Source organism: Schistocerca americana, chromosome 2 (genome assembly GCF_021461395.2).
Source record: "Schistocerca americana isolate TAMUIC-IGC-003095 chromosome 2, iqSchAmer2.1, whole genome shotgun sequence".
Lineage (NCBI taxonomy): Eukaryota > Metazoa > Arthropoda > Insecta > Orthoptera > Acrididae > Schistocerca > Schistocerca americana.
Genome location: NC_060120.1, coordinates 480530007 through 480543460, shown reverse-complemented (window position 1 = coordinate 480543460; position 13454 = coordinate 480530007). Strand labels below are relative to the sequence as shown.

Below are 13454 nucleotides of genomic sequence, written 5' to 3'. Positions count from 1 at the left end.
CTGGAGCACGAGCTCGGAGTGGGAAGGAAACTGATGCTGTACTTTCAAAGGAACTATCCTTTACCATTTTAGGGAAGTCACATAAACCCTGAATCTTGATGCCTGATTGGGGATTTGAACCATCACTCTGCCAAATACAAGACTGATGTCTTAACACAGTACCAGCTCCAGCTCATTCTGTCAAGAGTAGGAAGAAAAGTCACTGACAGTTAATATATCCCTTGGAAACCAACTTAAACTCTAAGGGAAAATAATGGTTTAAAGATTACATCCATCTCCAAAGAACAGGCTATGAGACCAAGGAAATGTAGAAAAGATTTGGGAAATGTTTTATAGAACTACTTTTATCATTAGCAAGGCAGAAAGATAAGTACTGATGGCTTCACAGAAGGAAAGTTTAACGGATGCTCTGAAGACTGATAGAGAATCAGAAGTATGAAAATTGGTTCAGACAGTGATTAAATATTACAGTTAACAATATGAGGGATGGGGGAAAGGAATGACAGATACTGACCAATGTTACAAGTCACAAATATTGACTAACGTGACAAAACAGTAATTAGAAATGTCGATGTATTGTGTCAGAAGCAGTTCGCACAAACCCTTGTAGTGAGATATGCATAACAAATAAAAAGGGATGAGATAGTGGCAGTTACTGAACCTGAGACTTCTACCTCTGTAGAAACAGGAGCCAACAAGGTACAAGATGCAGTTTTTTTTGTATTGTAGTAGACAATACTTCACTTTATTAGCAAGCATAAGAAACATTAATTCCAAAATACAAATTCTCTCCTAATGATGGCTTGGCTGACACAATATACAGCAATGAATTTGCAGGCTAGTTAAGAAAAATATCAAAAGAATTTGAGGAGTTTCTCATGACATTTGTTTTAAATTTATGGCCTAGCTATAATGATTTAAATTCTATAAAAATTTATTAACGATTTGGTACTGGTATTAAACTCTGTTCAATCTGCTGAAATAAAAAGTGCATTACATGTAACCACATACTTCAAACATCTTTATTTCAACAACTTTTTTTTTTCTTTCAATGCAGAATGCGTTGTCAGTGTCTCACCTCCAAAGCTTTCCCTGGATTCTGGTTGATACATGTACAAGACAACATTTCTGTCACCATCAGCTATCAAAAATCCCATTTGTGTATTGTCCAGCAGGAACTCACAGGTGTAAACTTCAGCTGGTCTGAAGTCCTGGACAAATAATAAAAACAAAGTAACAAAACTATTTCATAGCAGGTTAGATACCTAAAGAAAAACATAAATATTGCACACACAAGACCATGACTATGTCCAGTACTAAGAATTATTTCTACTTTCAATTCTACATTCTTGTAAATACTGCTTAAAATACATTTCAGTTTTCTCAGTGGAAAGGTTGCTCTTTCTGGACAAAAATGATACAGTAAAACCCCATATTGATGAACGTGCAGCTAAGGAATTCCTGCTTTTAATGAATATTTTCGTAAGTTCCTAAGAAATTACCATAAGGGGAATCTTCACGATGCTTTCTTTTCTGTTGAACTTTGTGCATGTTGATACTGAACATGAGCCCAGAAATTTTTCAATGCTGATGAGACTGTGGTTTAATATAATTTATATCCTTCAAAAACATTGGCCTATTCTGTTATTGTGGTGGGGCGGGGGGAGGGGGTGGGAGGGAATCCCTAAAAAACATGGGCCTATTCAGTTACTGGGCGACAAAAAATTGGAAAATTTTAAATTCATAACATAAAAATACTACTGTGGGCTTACAATTTTATTACCAATGCCTGGATGACTGCTAAAATTTGTACAAAGTTTCTTAGGAGTTTAGATGTTGCAGTAGATACATCAGGAAGAAAGATCATTCTCATTACAGACAGATGCCATGCACACCCAAAGATAAAGACATTCCTCAGAATGGTGATGATGTGTTTCTTCCTGCTAACTGTATGACTCACCTATAGCCTTTAGACCTGGGCATAATTCACCGCCTAGAAGTTAATACAGGAAGAAGAAGAGCATTATTGTTTCCCTGAATCCTGTTGCAGAAATTCGAGCAAGTGTGACATGTCAGGATTTTGTTGTGATGATGACATCCCAACTGATTTAAGTGACTGTGTGACACATTCGGAAAGAACCACACAGAGGCGAACATTGAAGGGGAGGGGCGGATGATGATGAAAATGAGGAGGAGGAGGAGGAGGAGAGGGGGGGGGGGGGAGGTGATTCAACAGCACTTGTTTTTGCTGCAGCTATCAGAAACTGGTTTTTTCTCATTCAGTGTAGATGAGTTGGTTCTACTCAATATCAACCACCTACAGCAGCACAATTACTGTCGGTATGTTATGTTAGCAGGAGAAAATATACTACACTTTTTGATTTTTTTTTTTTTTTTATAAATGCATGTCTACTTAATTAATTAAAATTGTGTAGCATTAATACGTATATAAGGATGTTCTAGGGCCAAGTCATGTGCATGATATGTGACCTAAAAACTTCCAAATTATGCTTATGGGTCACTTCATTAGCATACTGGAAATAAACCCGTGTTAGCATCCACAGATGGAAATTTGAATCACCAATTTTACTGGAGGACCAGGCATTTAAAGGACTGTGTAATGGATTGGATTGCAATGAATGACAACATATGTAGAGAAACACTTATTATTGGAAACAATAACACGCAAAGAAAGTGCACAGGAGAGCACATGGAAGTACATATATCATTGGGTATTTAACTAGTTTTTCTGTTACTACATTTTGCAACTAGCACCTAACAAATACAATCACATAAACAAGGAATACACTGAAACACAAAAAAATGATGAAATTCACCGAGTCTGCTGCAAAGTAATCACATAACAAGGGAAAGAGGGCATACAAGAAAAGAAAAAAAACACAAATACTCTGTTCTCCTTCTGTATCACTTCACTCAGTAAAGGACATGGCTTGCAAATCGGTCTCTTGAAAATCCCTTGTGGTGTACGAATAGTGGCCCCTCACACCATTTCGTCATGCCCAGGGTGTACTCCTTCAATGATGGCAAGCTTCCAGCATAAGGGTGGCAGGTTATCTTCCCTCACTACGACCAATGTGCCAGGCTGCACATCCTGACTGGGGGCCGACCACTTAACCCGCTGCTGCAGATGATGTAGGTAGTCCCATGACCAGCACCGTCAAAAGATCTGGAACCGTTGCTGCAGCAGTTCACACCTTGTGAGCAAGTTCACTTTGGCTGTACCTTGATCTGGTTGAGGGATACTTGTGATAGCAGTTTCAAACAGGAAATGACCTGGAGTGAAGACTTGAGGGTCAGAAGGATTGCAAGATAGTGGTGTGAGAGGATGAGAGTTCAAGCAAGTCTCAATTTGACAAGTCACAGTTGTCAACTCTTCAGATGCTGGACATAAGGTTCCCATCATCCACTACAAGTGATACTTGAAGGATTTAACTTCTGCTTCTCATATTCCACCACATTGTGGTGATGCTGGGGGAATGAAGAGCCAGTCAATGCCTTCTTCGTGTGTGAAGTTTTTCACCTGTGACTGCTGACAATGACAGCTCACATCAGCTTGTAATTCATGGAGTCTCTGACTAGCTACGAAAAAGTTTGTCCCATTGTCACTGTACAAGTTTTGGCACCTTCACCGTCAAGACACAAATCTCCTAATCGCCAACAGGCATCCTTCAGTAGTCATGTTGCCAATTACATCCAAACACACTGCTCATGTCGCCAGCACACAAACAGGGATCACTGTGAGCCAGTTTTCACATAGAATGGTCCTGTGTCATCAACACCACAGTTTAAGTAAGGCCTCACAGCTTCTACATGTGGGCGTAGCAAGTCGACCATGAACTGATGTGCAGGCTTTGCCTTTAATCACTGATAAGTCAAGCACTGATGCAGAACATACCAGACTGCGTTTCGCCTGTTAGGTAGTCAATATTGCTTCCTCAGAGACATAAGCGAAAGTTGACACACAGCGAGGGAAAGACGACAATGTTCACTTTCCACTGTTAGCCTCATGAGACGATGCTGAGGTGGCCATAAGAGTTGATGCTTCTCCTCATATGACAGATCAGAATTTCGTAGCCTGCTGCAAACCCGTAGTAATCTCATCTCACCAAGGATAGGATGCAATAATTTGAGCTTCTGTTGCATATGTGGCCTCTTGTGTTATTCTGAAGCACAATAGCAATGTTTCCTGCAGTTCATTATGAGACAAGTCAGCAGTTACTCTTGTTTTCCTAGCAGTTTTGCATTTATTAACATTTTGCAAGTATTAACATCAGTGTAGATTTTTACAAAGCATGACACGACCAGCCACCTTGACGAAATGTTGTGCTCTACCACCTGATACTGCCCTGACATGACCAAACCTAGTTCTGTCTCTTGAAGCACATGACGATCAGTTCCTATTGACACAGTCCTTGTCTTCTGAATGTATGGACAAACTTCGGCTACCAGCAACACATCGAGCTTACCAGGTGACCAAAATTCAGGATCAGTGAGTTGTACACACAAGTCTCACTTACTGGGATCAATTGTTTGTTCAGGGACGACACCAGTTATCTTTAGCAATTCTAAACATTCGCCAGATAACATGAAGTTGTTTATACAGGAGCTGACTTGAACAGAGACGTGGTCTTTAATGTCTGAGAAGGTGGCACCTATTCCTTGAATCAGTACTCTGCTGTGCTATCTTTGAAGTCTACGGCATTGTACGCATGCTTCCGATATAAAGCACGATTGTGACCCAGAATTTAAAGGAGCACAAGAAGTTTGCCGTTTGCGGCTGCTATCTTGCACCATTATCTTCACTGTCACGAGAAGGTTGACTTTCAATGAGCAATAATTAGATGTACTTGACGGATGTATGCCATTGTACTTGTGTTGAATGTCACTTGGGCAATCCTTCCATGTTCTATCTTGTGTTGTATTTCTGCATGTAGTAACATGCGGTGTTGGTTTCGACAAGTATGACACCAAACAGATTTGCAACTAGAAACTTTATGATCATCCTTCAGACAATTGTAGCACAAATTGTTGCACATCACAATACCTTTGTATTTGCTACATGCAACCTGCCTGAATCTGCAGCACTTGTGCAATGCGTGAGGCAGGATGTACATGATACATGCACTAAGAGTAACGATGTAGGTTTGTCTCAAATGACCAAAGGGCTTGGTGTTGGAGGTGTTCTACTGTTTGTTCCCAGATGTGCTGTGCCGTGGTAGTACTATAGCCTTGGTGATTTCCAATGATTTGCATTTATTTTTGAGAAAAACACACATCTCTTTGATTGTTGGAAAGCTACTGGAACTCAAGACTGTCTTCAAATTCTGTTCTTACAGACCGGTCAACTTTTTCTTTAAGGAGCTGACATAATTATGTCTTGCAAGGATACTTCTAGTTGTAAGGCCATCAGCACATGCACATTGCTTGCAGCCTTGTTAAGTAGTGCATTAAGTTTGTTTGCGCATGCCCTTGCCATTGACAGCTGTGTTAACAGTTTCTTCAAATGTGCTGACACAATCAATCGAGGGGTATTGTAACTGTTGCAAACCATATCAATAGCTACATTCAAATTAGTGCTAGTTAACAGAAGATGAGAAATTACATTGTGAACTTCACCTGTTAATGAGCAAAGCAAATGGTGATATTTTGCAATGTCCTCTAATTCTTCATTATGACTCACGAGATTCACAAATGTGTCATAAAAATACATGAACTGTGTTACATCACAATTGAAAGATGGCAGTTTTCTGGTAGGCAACTTGATGCTATGTTTAGATGCACTCAAGGCAGATCCAGCATCGGACGAAACCTTGTCACCTACATTGGCATGAATCATCTGCATTGCTCTCAGTTTTCTCGAAATCTAAGAACAGATTCTCAAACGTTTCCCTGTCATCGGCATATACATCTACGTCTTCAAATGATTTGAGCTGTGACTGTGCATCTTCATACTTCTCTGCAATCTTTGGCAACTGTTTTAGTTTGATAGTCATATCCAAAGTGTCTGATTTTGCTGTTATGTCAAATTTGTTTGCAAACTTTAACAACCACGTAAGACTTGCTTTTGCCACCAAGCGGGAAACAAAAAGTTTTCTTCTTAACACTTCACCCATCAAGAAAGTTTAGCGGTAGCATGGAAGAGCAGAAGCAGCACCTAGGATGAGTGGGAGTTTACAGGAAGCAGGATAACCAGACCTGTTCCATTGTAGCTTGCCACTGCCATTCCACCTATGGGTGGCTGCCGCTGCACTCAACTTCATCGAATCCATCACAATCTGGCCTGGATGGGCCAAAATGTTAACGTCCGCAGATGGAAATTTGAACTGTCAATTTTACTGGAGGACCAAGAATTTAAAGGACTGTATAATGGTTTTGATCCATTCAGATTGCAGTGAATGACAACATATGCAGAGACGCCCTTATATACGTATTTGCCCTGGGATGCTGGCCAGGATACCACCCCTCCAAGGTAGGCTAAAGGGACATGCCATGGCGAGAGAGAGAGAGAGAGAGAGAGAGAGAGAGAGAGAGAAAACAGTTGTGAATGGACACTATCTTGGGTGACTGTCATAGGCCAGGGCCCATGCGCTTCATACGCTAAAATATGAGGCGCATGGACCCTGACCTACAACAGTCACCCAATTGAGTGTCCATTCACAACTGCTCTCTCTATCTCTCTCTCTCTCGCCATGGCATGCCCCGTTAGCCTACATTGGAGGGGCGGCATCCTGGCCAGTGTCCCTTAGGTACAAGTAACTTGAGAGAGGGCAGCATTCTCCAATGGCTCGGTCACCCTGTTTAACAAAAAAGTATTTCGGTCCCAGTGATTCATTAAAAGGGCTTTTATTGTATTTCAATATAATACATTCAATGTTACTCATCATCTACATAAAACATGTGGTATCAGCTTCTGTAATTAAACCACAGAATGTGTTGCACAAAGACAGATCATATTCCAATTGTGTGTGTGTGTGAGTATTTTCATAAAACTTTCCACAATCATTTACAGTAAATGGAAATGAATATAATAGTATGAGCAATGGGATTTGAGAAGAATGTAAATTTCCTAGGACCAGGTCTGCAGCACCTTATTTACTGCTGCTGGTTTCCATCTATTTTCTTTTCTCTCCAAGGATAACTTGTGTCTTTCTCTATAGCGGTAAACATTTAAGGGCAAGTTATTCTTGTATGAGACACACATATTGTTCATAGTGCAATGTGTTATGCAACTATCCTCTTAGCCACACTTACAAAATGTGAAACACTCTAACCTAGTGTTCACATTTTGTGATGTAACATCCATGGCAATCGGCTCTGCAAGCGAATTTGAAAGATCGTATTCTTCCTCTCACAGTAAAGCATCTTCTTTTTAAAGGAGCTTATTTGCAACCAGTTACACTGAAGAAACAAACAAGTAAAAGAAAAAAAATACTTCTTTTCAAATCATAGACATTTTAATCAGACAATACATAACAATTTAAATGCACTACAAATGGAAACTGAACTTTAAGGACTCACCCTGCTAACGAGAGAAAGTGTCCTGTACTCTTCCTGGAAGCGAAGTAAGCTAATGGACTTGTATACATCAGCAACTAATATCAAGCTTTTTATACTTAGGAGTTGGTGGATGTAAATATTAGTGTCAATAAAGGCCACCCCAACTAGATCATTATCCTTTAGCTGCCATATATAAATCTGAAATCCACAAAAACAATTTATTAACTACTTATAGTTTATGGTGATACACAGTGTAATAAACACAAATAGAATGTACTGATCATTATACAGTCATGAAGTATTGAGAGTATCACCATTCCCCTCTCCCAATCCCTCTTAAACTTTGCACTGATGCTTAGCTTATGAGAGAGTTACTAGACAATTTTAATACATCTATTACATGAAGAAATACATCATAGTGGCAGTTAAAGTGAAGTTAATGTGAAGCACATGACGGAAAAACGAATGTGACTGTATTTGTAAATGAATATTATGTCTAATAATAATTGTTCTATGTAAGTTCTCTATAATTTGTAACACAAATTAGTACACAAGAAAATATTCTTATCATAGGTCACAGAGAACCCTTGCTTTACTTTTAAACTCCTCTAATTATCCATAAAACAATATGCTGTGACAGGTATCCAAACCAATCATGTATTTGATTCTTCTCTCCACTAATAACAAAGCTTTGCACAGACTTTTAATGGTCTTATGACTGTAGACGGACTTAGTAAATTTTTTTAGACAAGGAAACTTTGGTCGCAGTGAAGGATATTAATGAGTTTCATACTTCTGTGAATGTGTTTCTGAGTAAGCCGCCAATCCCAAAAAATGATTTTGTATATAATTCGCTTGGAAATACTCAGGGCACACTAATTTCCTAATTTTTAAAATCAGGATAGTTTCAATCATCTGTACTGAAAACTTAAGTGCTTCACTAGGCCTATGTCAAAAATGAGGGAGCAGAGTTGCCAATGTATGTCCTGATCTATTTGTAGTTTCTGAAACTAACATTATAAAATTTTGAGAAAATCCCTGAATCAACATTGCTATACTTTATTAGAACATCACTCCTATATGAAGCCTAGTATTACTTTTCATCCCTGTATTTGGATCATCTGCAAAAAGGCCAAATTTGAAAACTACAGCACATTTATAGCCATACTCTAGAAATAACTGTGAAAAACATGGCAGAAGATACTTCCCCTTGTATAGGATATTAAGTTTTGTTCCCATTCCATTTATGTATGAGTGCGGAAGAATGATCCCTTAAGAATTCGGTGTTCATTGTAATTAATCTAATCCTGTCTTGGCAATCCCTACAGAAGAGATACGTAGGGTATAGTAGACGTTCTAAGATTATTCCCTTGATACTGGTTCTTAGTAACAAAGCTTTCGCGGGTTAGTTGGTGTCTTTACTTGTCCATCAATTCAGATTTTTCAGCATGTCCTTGGCATTTCCAACAAGTCAAACACACTTATTGAGTATTTTAGGATCCATTTTAAAAGTATTTTGTATGCAATCACCTGTGTACAATACTTGCACTTTCCCCGCTTGTTAATAATGAACCAAAGCCTGCTATGACTGAGCCTTTGTGGTCATTTGGTATTAACCCCCCAAAAATTGTCACACCGAAGATCAACTATATTTTGTATCTGCACTTATGACTCACAGCCACTGTAGTCACTGGATCCTATGTTTCTACCTTTTTTAATGTGCACTATATTATATTTTTCAACATTTAAAATAAGTTGCCAGTCTTAGCAGCACTTTAAAATCTTATCATGATCTGACTCAATTTTTGTGCAAAATGTTTCTGGCAGTAATTTCATCATAGATAACACCATCATTTGCGAGAAAGTCTGATTAATATTAATATACAACATGAACAGCAAGGGTTTCAACACATTTCCCTGTGGCATGCTGAAGTTACTTTTATTCTGTCAAAGACTTTCCATGCAAGATAACATGCAGTATCTTTCGTGCCAAGAAATCCTCACTTCTATTTTATTTATTCATCTGTCTACAGACCATTTAGTACAGTACTATCAGACATGTCATAAACATACAGAAATTATATATACATAACACGTTAACAAAACATGATAGGAGAAGGAGAGATGGGGCAGGAAATCCCTCAAACTTTGTTTGATGCCCAATATTATCATACTTTTGTTACTAAATGCTGGTGGAGTAGTGAATCAAATGTATGTCAGAAGCCAAAAAATAAAGATTCTACCCAATTGCCTTGACCCATAGCTTTCAGAAAGTCATGAGAGAAACGTGCAAAATGGGTTTCATATGACTAATGTTTTAGGATCCAGGTGTTCATATGGAGGAGGTCGTTCTGTTCACCTATCTCATTATATTTGAGCTCTACAGTTCTACAACAAATGGATGCCAATGAAAATGGATGGTAGATTTTGTGGATAACTTTTGTCACTTTCCCTGTCGACAAGTGTGACCTTTGCTTTCTTCCAATTACTAGGCACATTTTTTGTTTGAGTAATTTACAACAGCACATTTTTATTGAAAGAGGTGCTAACTGTGACGCAAATTTTGTACAGCATGTGACAGGATTTCCATTGGACACTGAGACATTTTTCAATTTTAGAGATTCTAGCTAATTCTCAATGCCACTGACATTAACATCTGCATTACCTTGCCTATGCAGTGGTGCAAGAAGTAAACTGGGGTAATATTTCTGTATCATCTACTGAAATCAATATTTGAAATGGACTTCTTCATTTCTGCTTTTGCTTTTCTAAACACAATTTTGGCTCTTACGTCATCCATGAGTATCTGGACACTTAACTTTGTTGCCTCTGGCAGTCTTTATGTATGACCAGAATTTCTTTGGGGTTTGTGAGGGTCTTTTGGCAACACACTACGTGGAAGCCATTGGAGGCCTCAAGCATAGCCCTTCAGCAGTCAAACAAGTTATAGTTACCATCTCTGTATCTATACAGTCCTACGCTTTATTTGACTGGGTAGCACTTACTGTTTCTTTGGTGAGACTGTAAACAATGGTGGATCCCTCCCATCATGAACTGTTTTACTAGGGACATATATATAGAGTGCCCTTGGGAGACCCTTAACATATATTAGAAAAACAAAGCATGTGAGATCCAAACTAGTGCCACATCACATCTGGTGTTTCACATTTAGCATTCATTATAATGTGAGGAAGATCAAAGTGCGTTTCACATTCAGCATCTATTACAATGTGATGAAGATCAAAGTGATAAACATTTCCTCCTATTGTACTGATAAGATAAAAACCACACTTCTGCTGTATTCACTATTCTGTTAGTTTTGCATGAAAATATCATCTAAACTGTTTGTAACTCAGATGGTTTTTCTATAGGAGGTGTTTATCTATTGTTAATATCTTCAAAATATTTTGAAAATGCTGATAATAATAGTATGGGTCACTAGGTCTTTACTATTGTTTTATCGCCTTTATCTGTGATGTGGCTTGATAGAACTCTAATAATAACAGGATTAAATTTGCAGCAGGACAACTCTATTGGTCTTCAGGCGCACCTGCAGAATTCTGAAATGAAGAGATATCTCAGCTGGATGGACAAGGTTCAGGGTGCACAGTTTTAATCTACCAGGAAGTTTGAAAATCATGCAGCAGCAGTTGCAGAGTGAAAGACTGAATCCTTACCTTCATGAGTTCTGGTCTCACAGGTTTAATGTGGAAGGGAGTTTCAAAACAGCATACACTACAGAATAAAGGATTCATTTTGAGACTGTTCACATAGACTGGAATCAGTTATCAAAGTCTGAAACCCACTCCTCCTCAACGTGAGACTAGCAGTTAACCACTGTGTCACCTTGTTCTGTGTGTACAAACGTTATCGCTTACGAACTACATGCACAACCAGGCTGGTAAAATTCCCCAAGTGTGCAGAGTCAAAAAGATATTGAACTTACATGAACATGTAGCAAAAAGAGTGGGATAAATGGCAAAAGGGCTGTCAAATCTGAGAAAGATAGTAATGGAAATGCTGAAACTCAAAGAAAGACATCATAAATTTTGTGAAAACCTGCTCAGAAAATTCAAAGATCCAATTTTCCTCAAGGAAATTACAGCATGATCAAAAACTTGCACATATGAAAATAAATGTGTCTGTAAATAGAGTCAACTGTATTCGTTTGACCAGCCATTGCAAGATAGTACCGCAGGTATTACTGACAACAAATGAAGATGCCAATTTAATAGATACAGTTCACATGATGTCTGTAATATTGGGCAGTACATTGCTTGAAAAAAATGTTGCTTCCCCAACAGCAACCAGTTTCCATTGTTGATTAGTAATTTGTCAATTATTTGCGTGCATGTTTTGCAGACGAATTTTGTGGGGAATATCCAGTTGGTGCATCGCCAAATAATTCAATAGTCACTACATAGTACGTTCTAACATGCCATGTATAAAAATGGGATTCTTTCAGAACTCTTACCGTGGGTGCTATTGACAACAGAAAGGTAGGGTCAAGTGTTTTGGATGGCTCTTGAGCTAGAGACCATTTGTACACCCAACAGAAGGATAGTCCAGTGTCGCTAACCTACAGTACAGTGTCAGAGTATGAATATTACATTCTTACTCTTGCCTAGGCAAATGGTGCAAATTGGTGGTTCCTTTTGGTGGGCCTTGAGGGGATTATGGAAGCAACATTAGTTTAGGGCAGTTTCTTAGAAAACTTCAAAAAGGTATTTTCACCACTTTTTTCATCAAAACTGTGCCATGGATTCCAAGATGGCTATGTACAGCAGCAGGCTGAAATTTTTACAACATATTTCTAAGATCTCACTCTCGAACAGCCTTGAAAATTATCTTGATATCTTTACCTGTTCCCGGAATACATAAGTCCAGGTCAGGCTAAATGTATATGTAAATACACAAGTAAAATCAGGTCTGATGTGAAAATGTAGTTTATAAAGTGACGTAGCATGGAGAAATATGCTTTTCCAACAAACTGCACTCTACACTATAGTGACTGGGAAACAAACCCTGTCAGCACGTTTCTCCACTCCAAAATTCTTCTCCTAACATGTGAAGTTAGGCAGCAAGACTATGAATGCTCATGAAAGGTCAAAATTAACATTCTCCAGATTTCTGTATATACTAAACTGGACAGAGGAAAAAATTATGTTGAGAAACAGCTTAAAATAGAGACTAGTTCAGTTCAAAGACAAGAAAATTCTGCTGCTTCTCAATCGAACAACCATTTTTTGAAAGCTTATATGCAGCCAGAAGAAGAAAACAAAGACCGTTTTGGGAAAAAAAGCTGCTGAATATTTTTACAAAAGTAAATGTTCCAATCAAAAAGTTCCCCAACCACCTCACTTTTTAACAGTCAGTTTCAAAGCACTTAGGCTTTGTCTTCATACATGCAGCATGCCAATCTTTTAAATTTGTGTGTCTAATCATTTACAAACAAATAATAAAATTAGATGCAAATTTTGCCAAAAAATTATATGCACATTTCATCAAAAATAGATGTGAATTATGTCAAAAATAGACACTAGTTTTCAGAGTACCTCGTTATAAACAATGTGTGTGAGGTTACACTTGATTACTGTTTATTGTTCTCAACTCTTTGATCACACTCTACAAATATTTTACAGCTATAGTTACATACAATAAGAATGAGTTCCTCATCCACGTCATTAAGTCTGAAGGGATGTTTACCAGCCACCGTGCCATCCTCTGTCTTCCAGCATCAGGCCGATGCAGTATGGAGGGGCATGTGGTCGGCACACTGCTCTCCACTGAGACTTTTCAGACACCACTACTCAGTACTGTAGCTCCTCAACAGGCATCCAAGGCTGAGTGCACTCAGTACCAGTCCTCCCACCAATTAAAAAAACCCTTAGCAACCCTGTGAATCAAGCCTGGGTCCTCCGCAAGGCAGCCAACTA

General features: G+C 38.5%; 1 protein-coding gene across 3 annotated transcripts in view; it reads right to left on the bottom strand.

Annotated features, from left to right (window-relative positions):
- Nucleotides 1-13454, bottom strand: part of LOC124596370 (cleavage and polyadenylation specificity factor subunit 1) — a 299255-nt gene that overhangs the window by 12876 nt on the left and 272925 nt on the right. For all 3 annotated transcript variants that reach the window (XM_047135481.1, XM_047135482.1, XM_047135483.1), the window contains 2 exons: nucleotides 7540-7716; nucleotides 1079-1211 (listed from right to left, as the gene is read on the bottom strand). In XM_047135481.1, the coding sequence (XP_046991437.1) occupies nucleotides 1079-1211; nucleotides 7540-7716 (310 nt within the window). The remainder of the gene's footprint in view (nucleotides 1-1078; nucleotides 1212-7539; nucleotides 7717-13454) is intronic.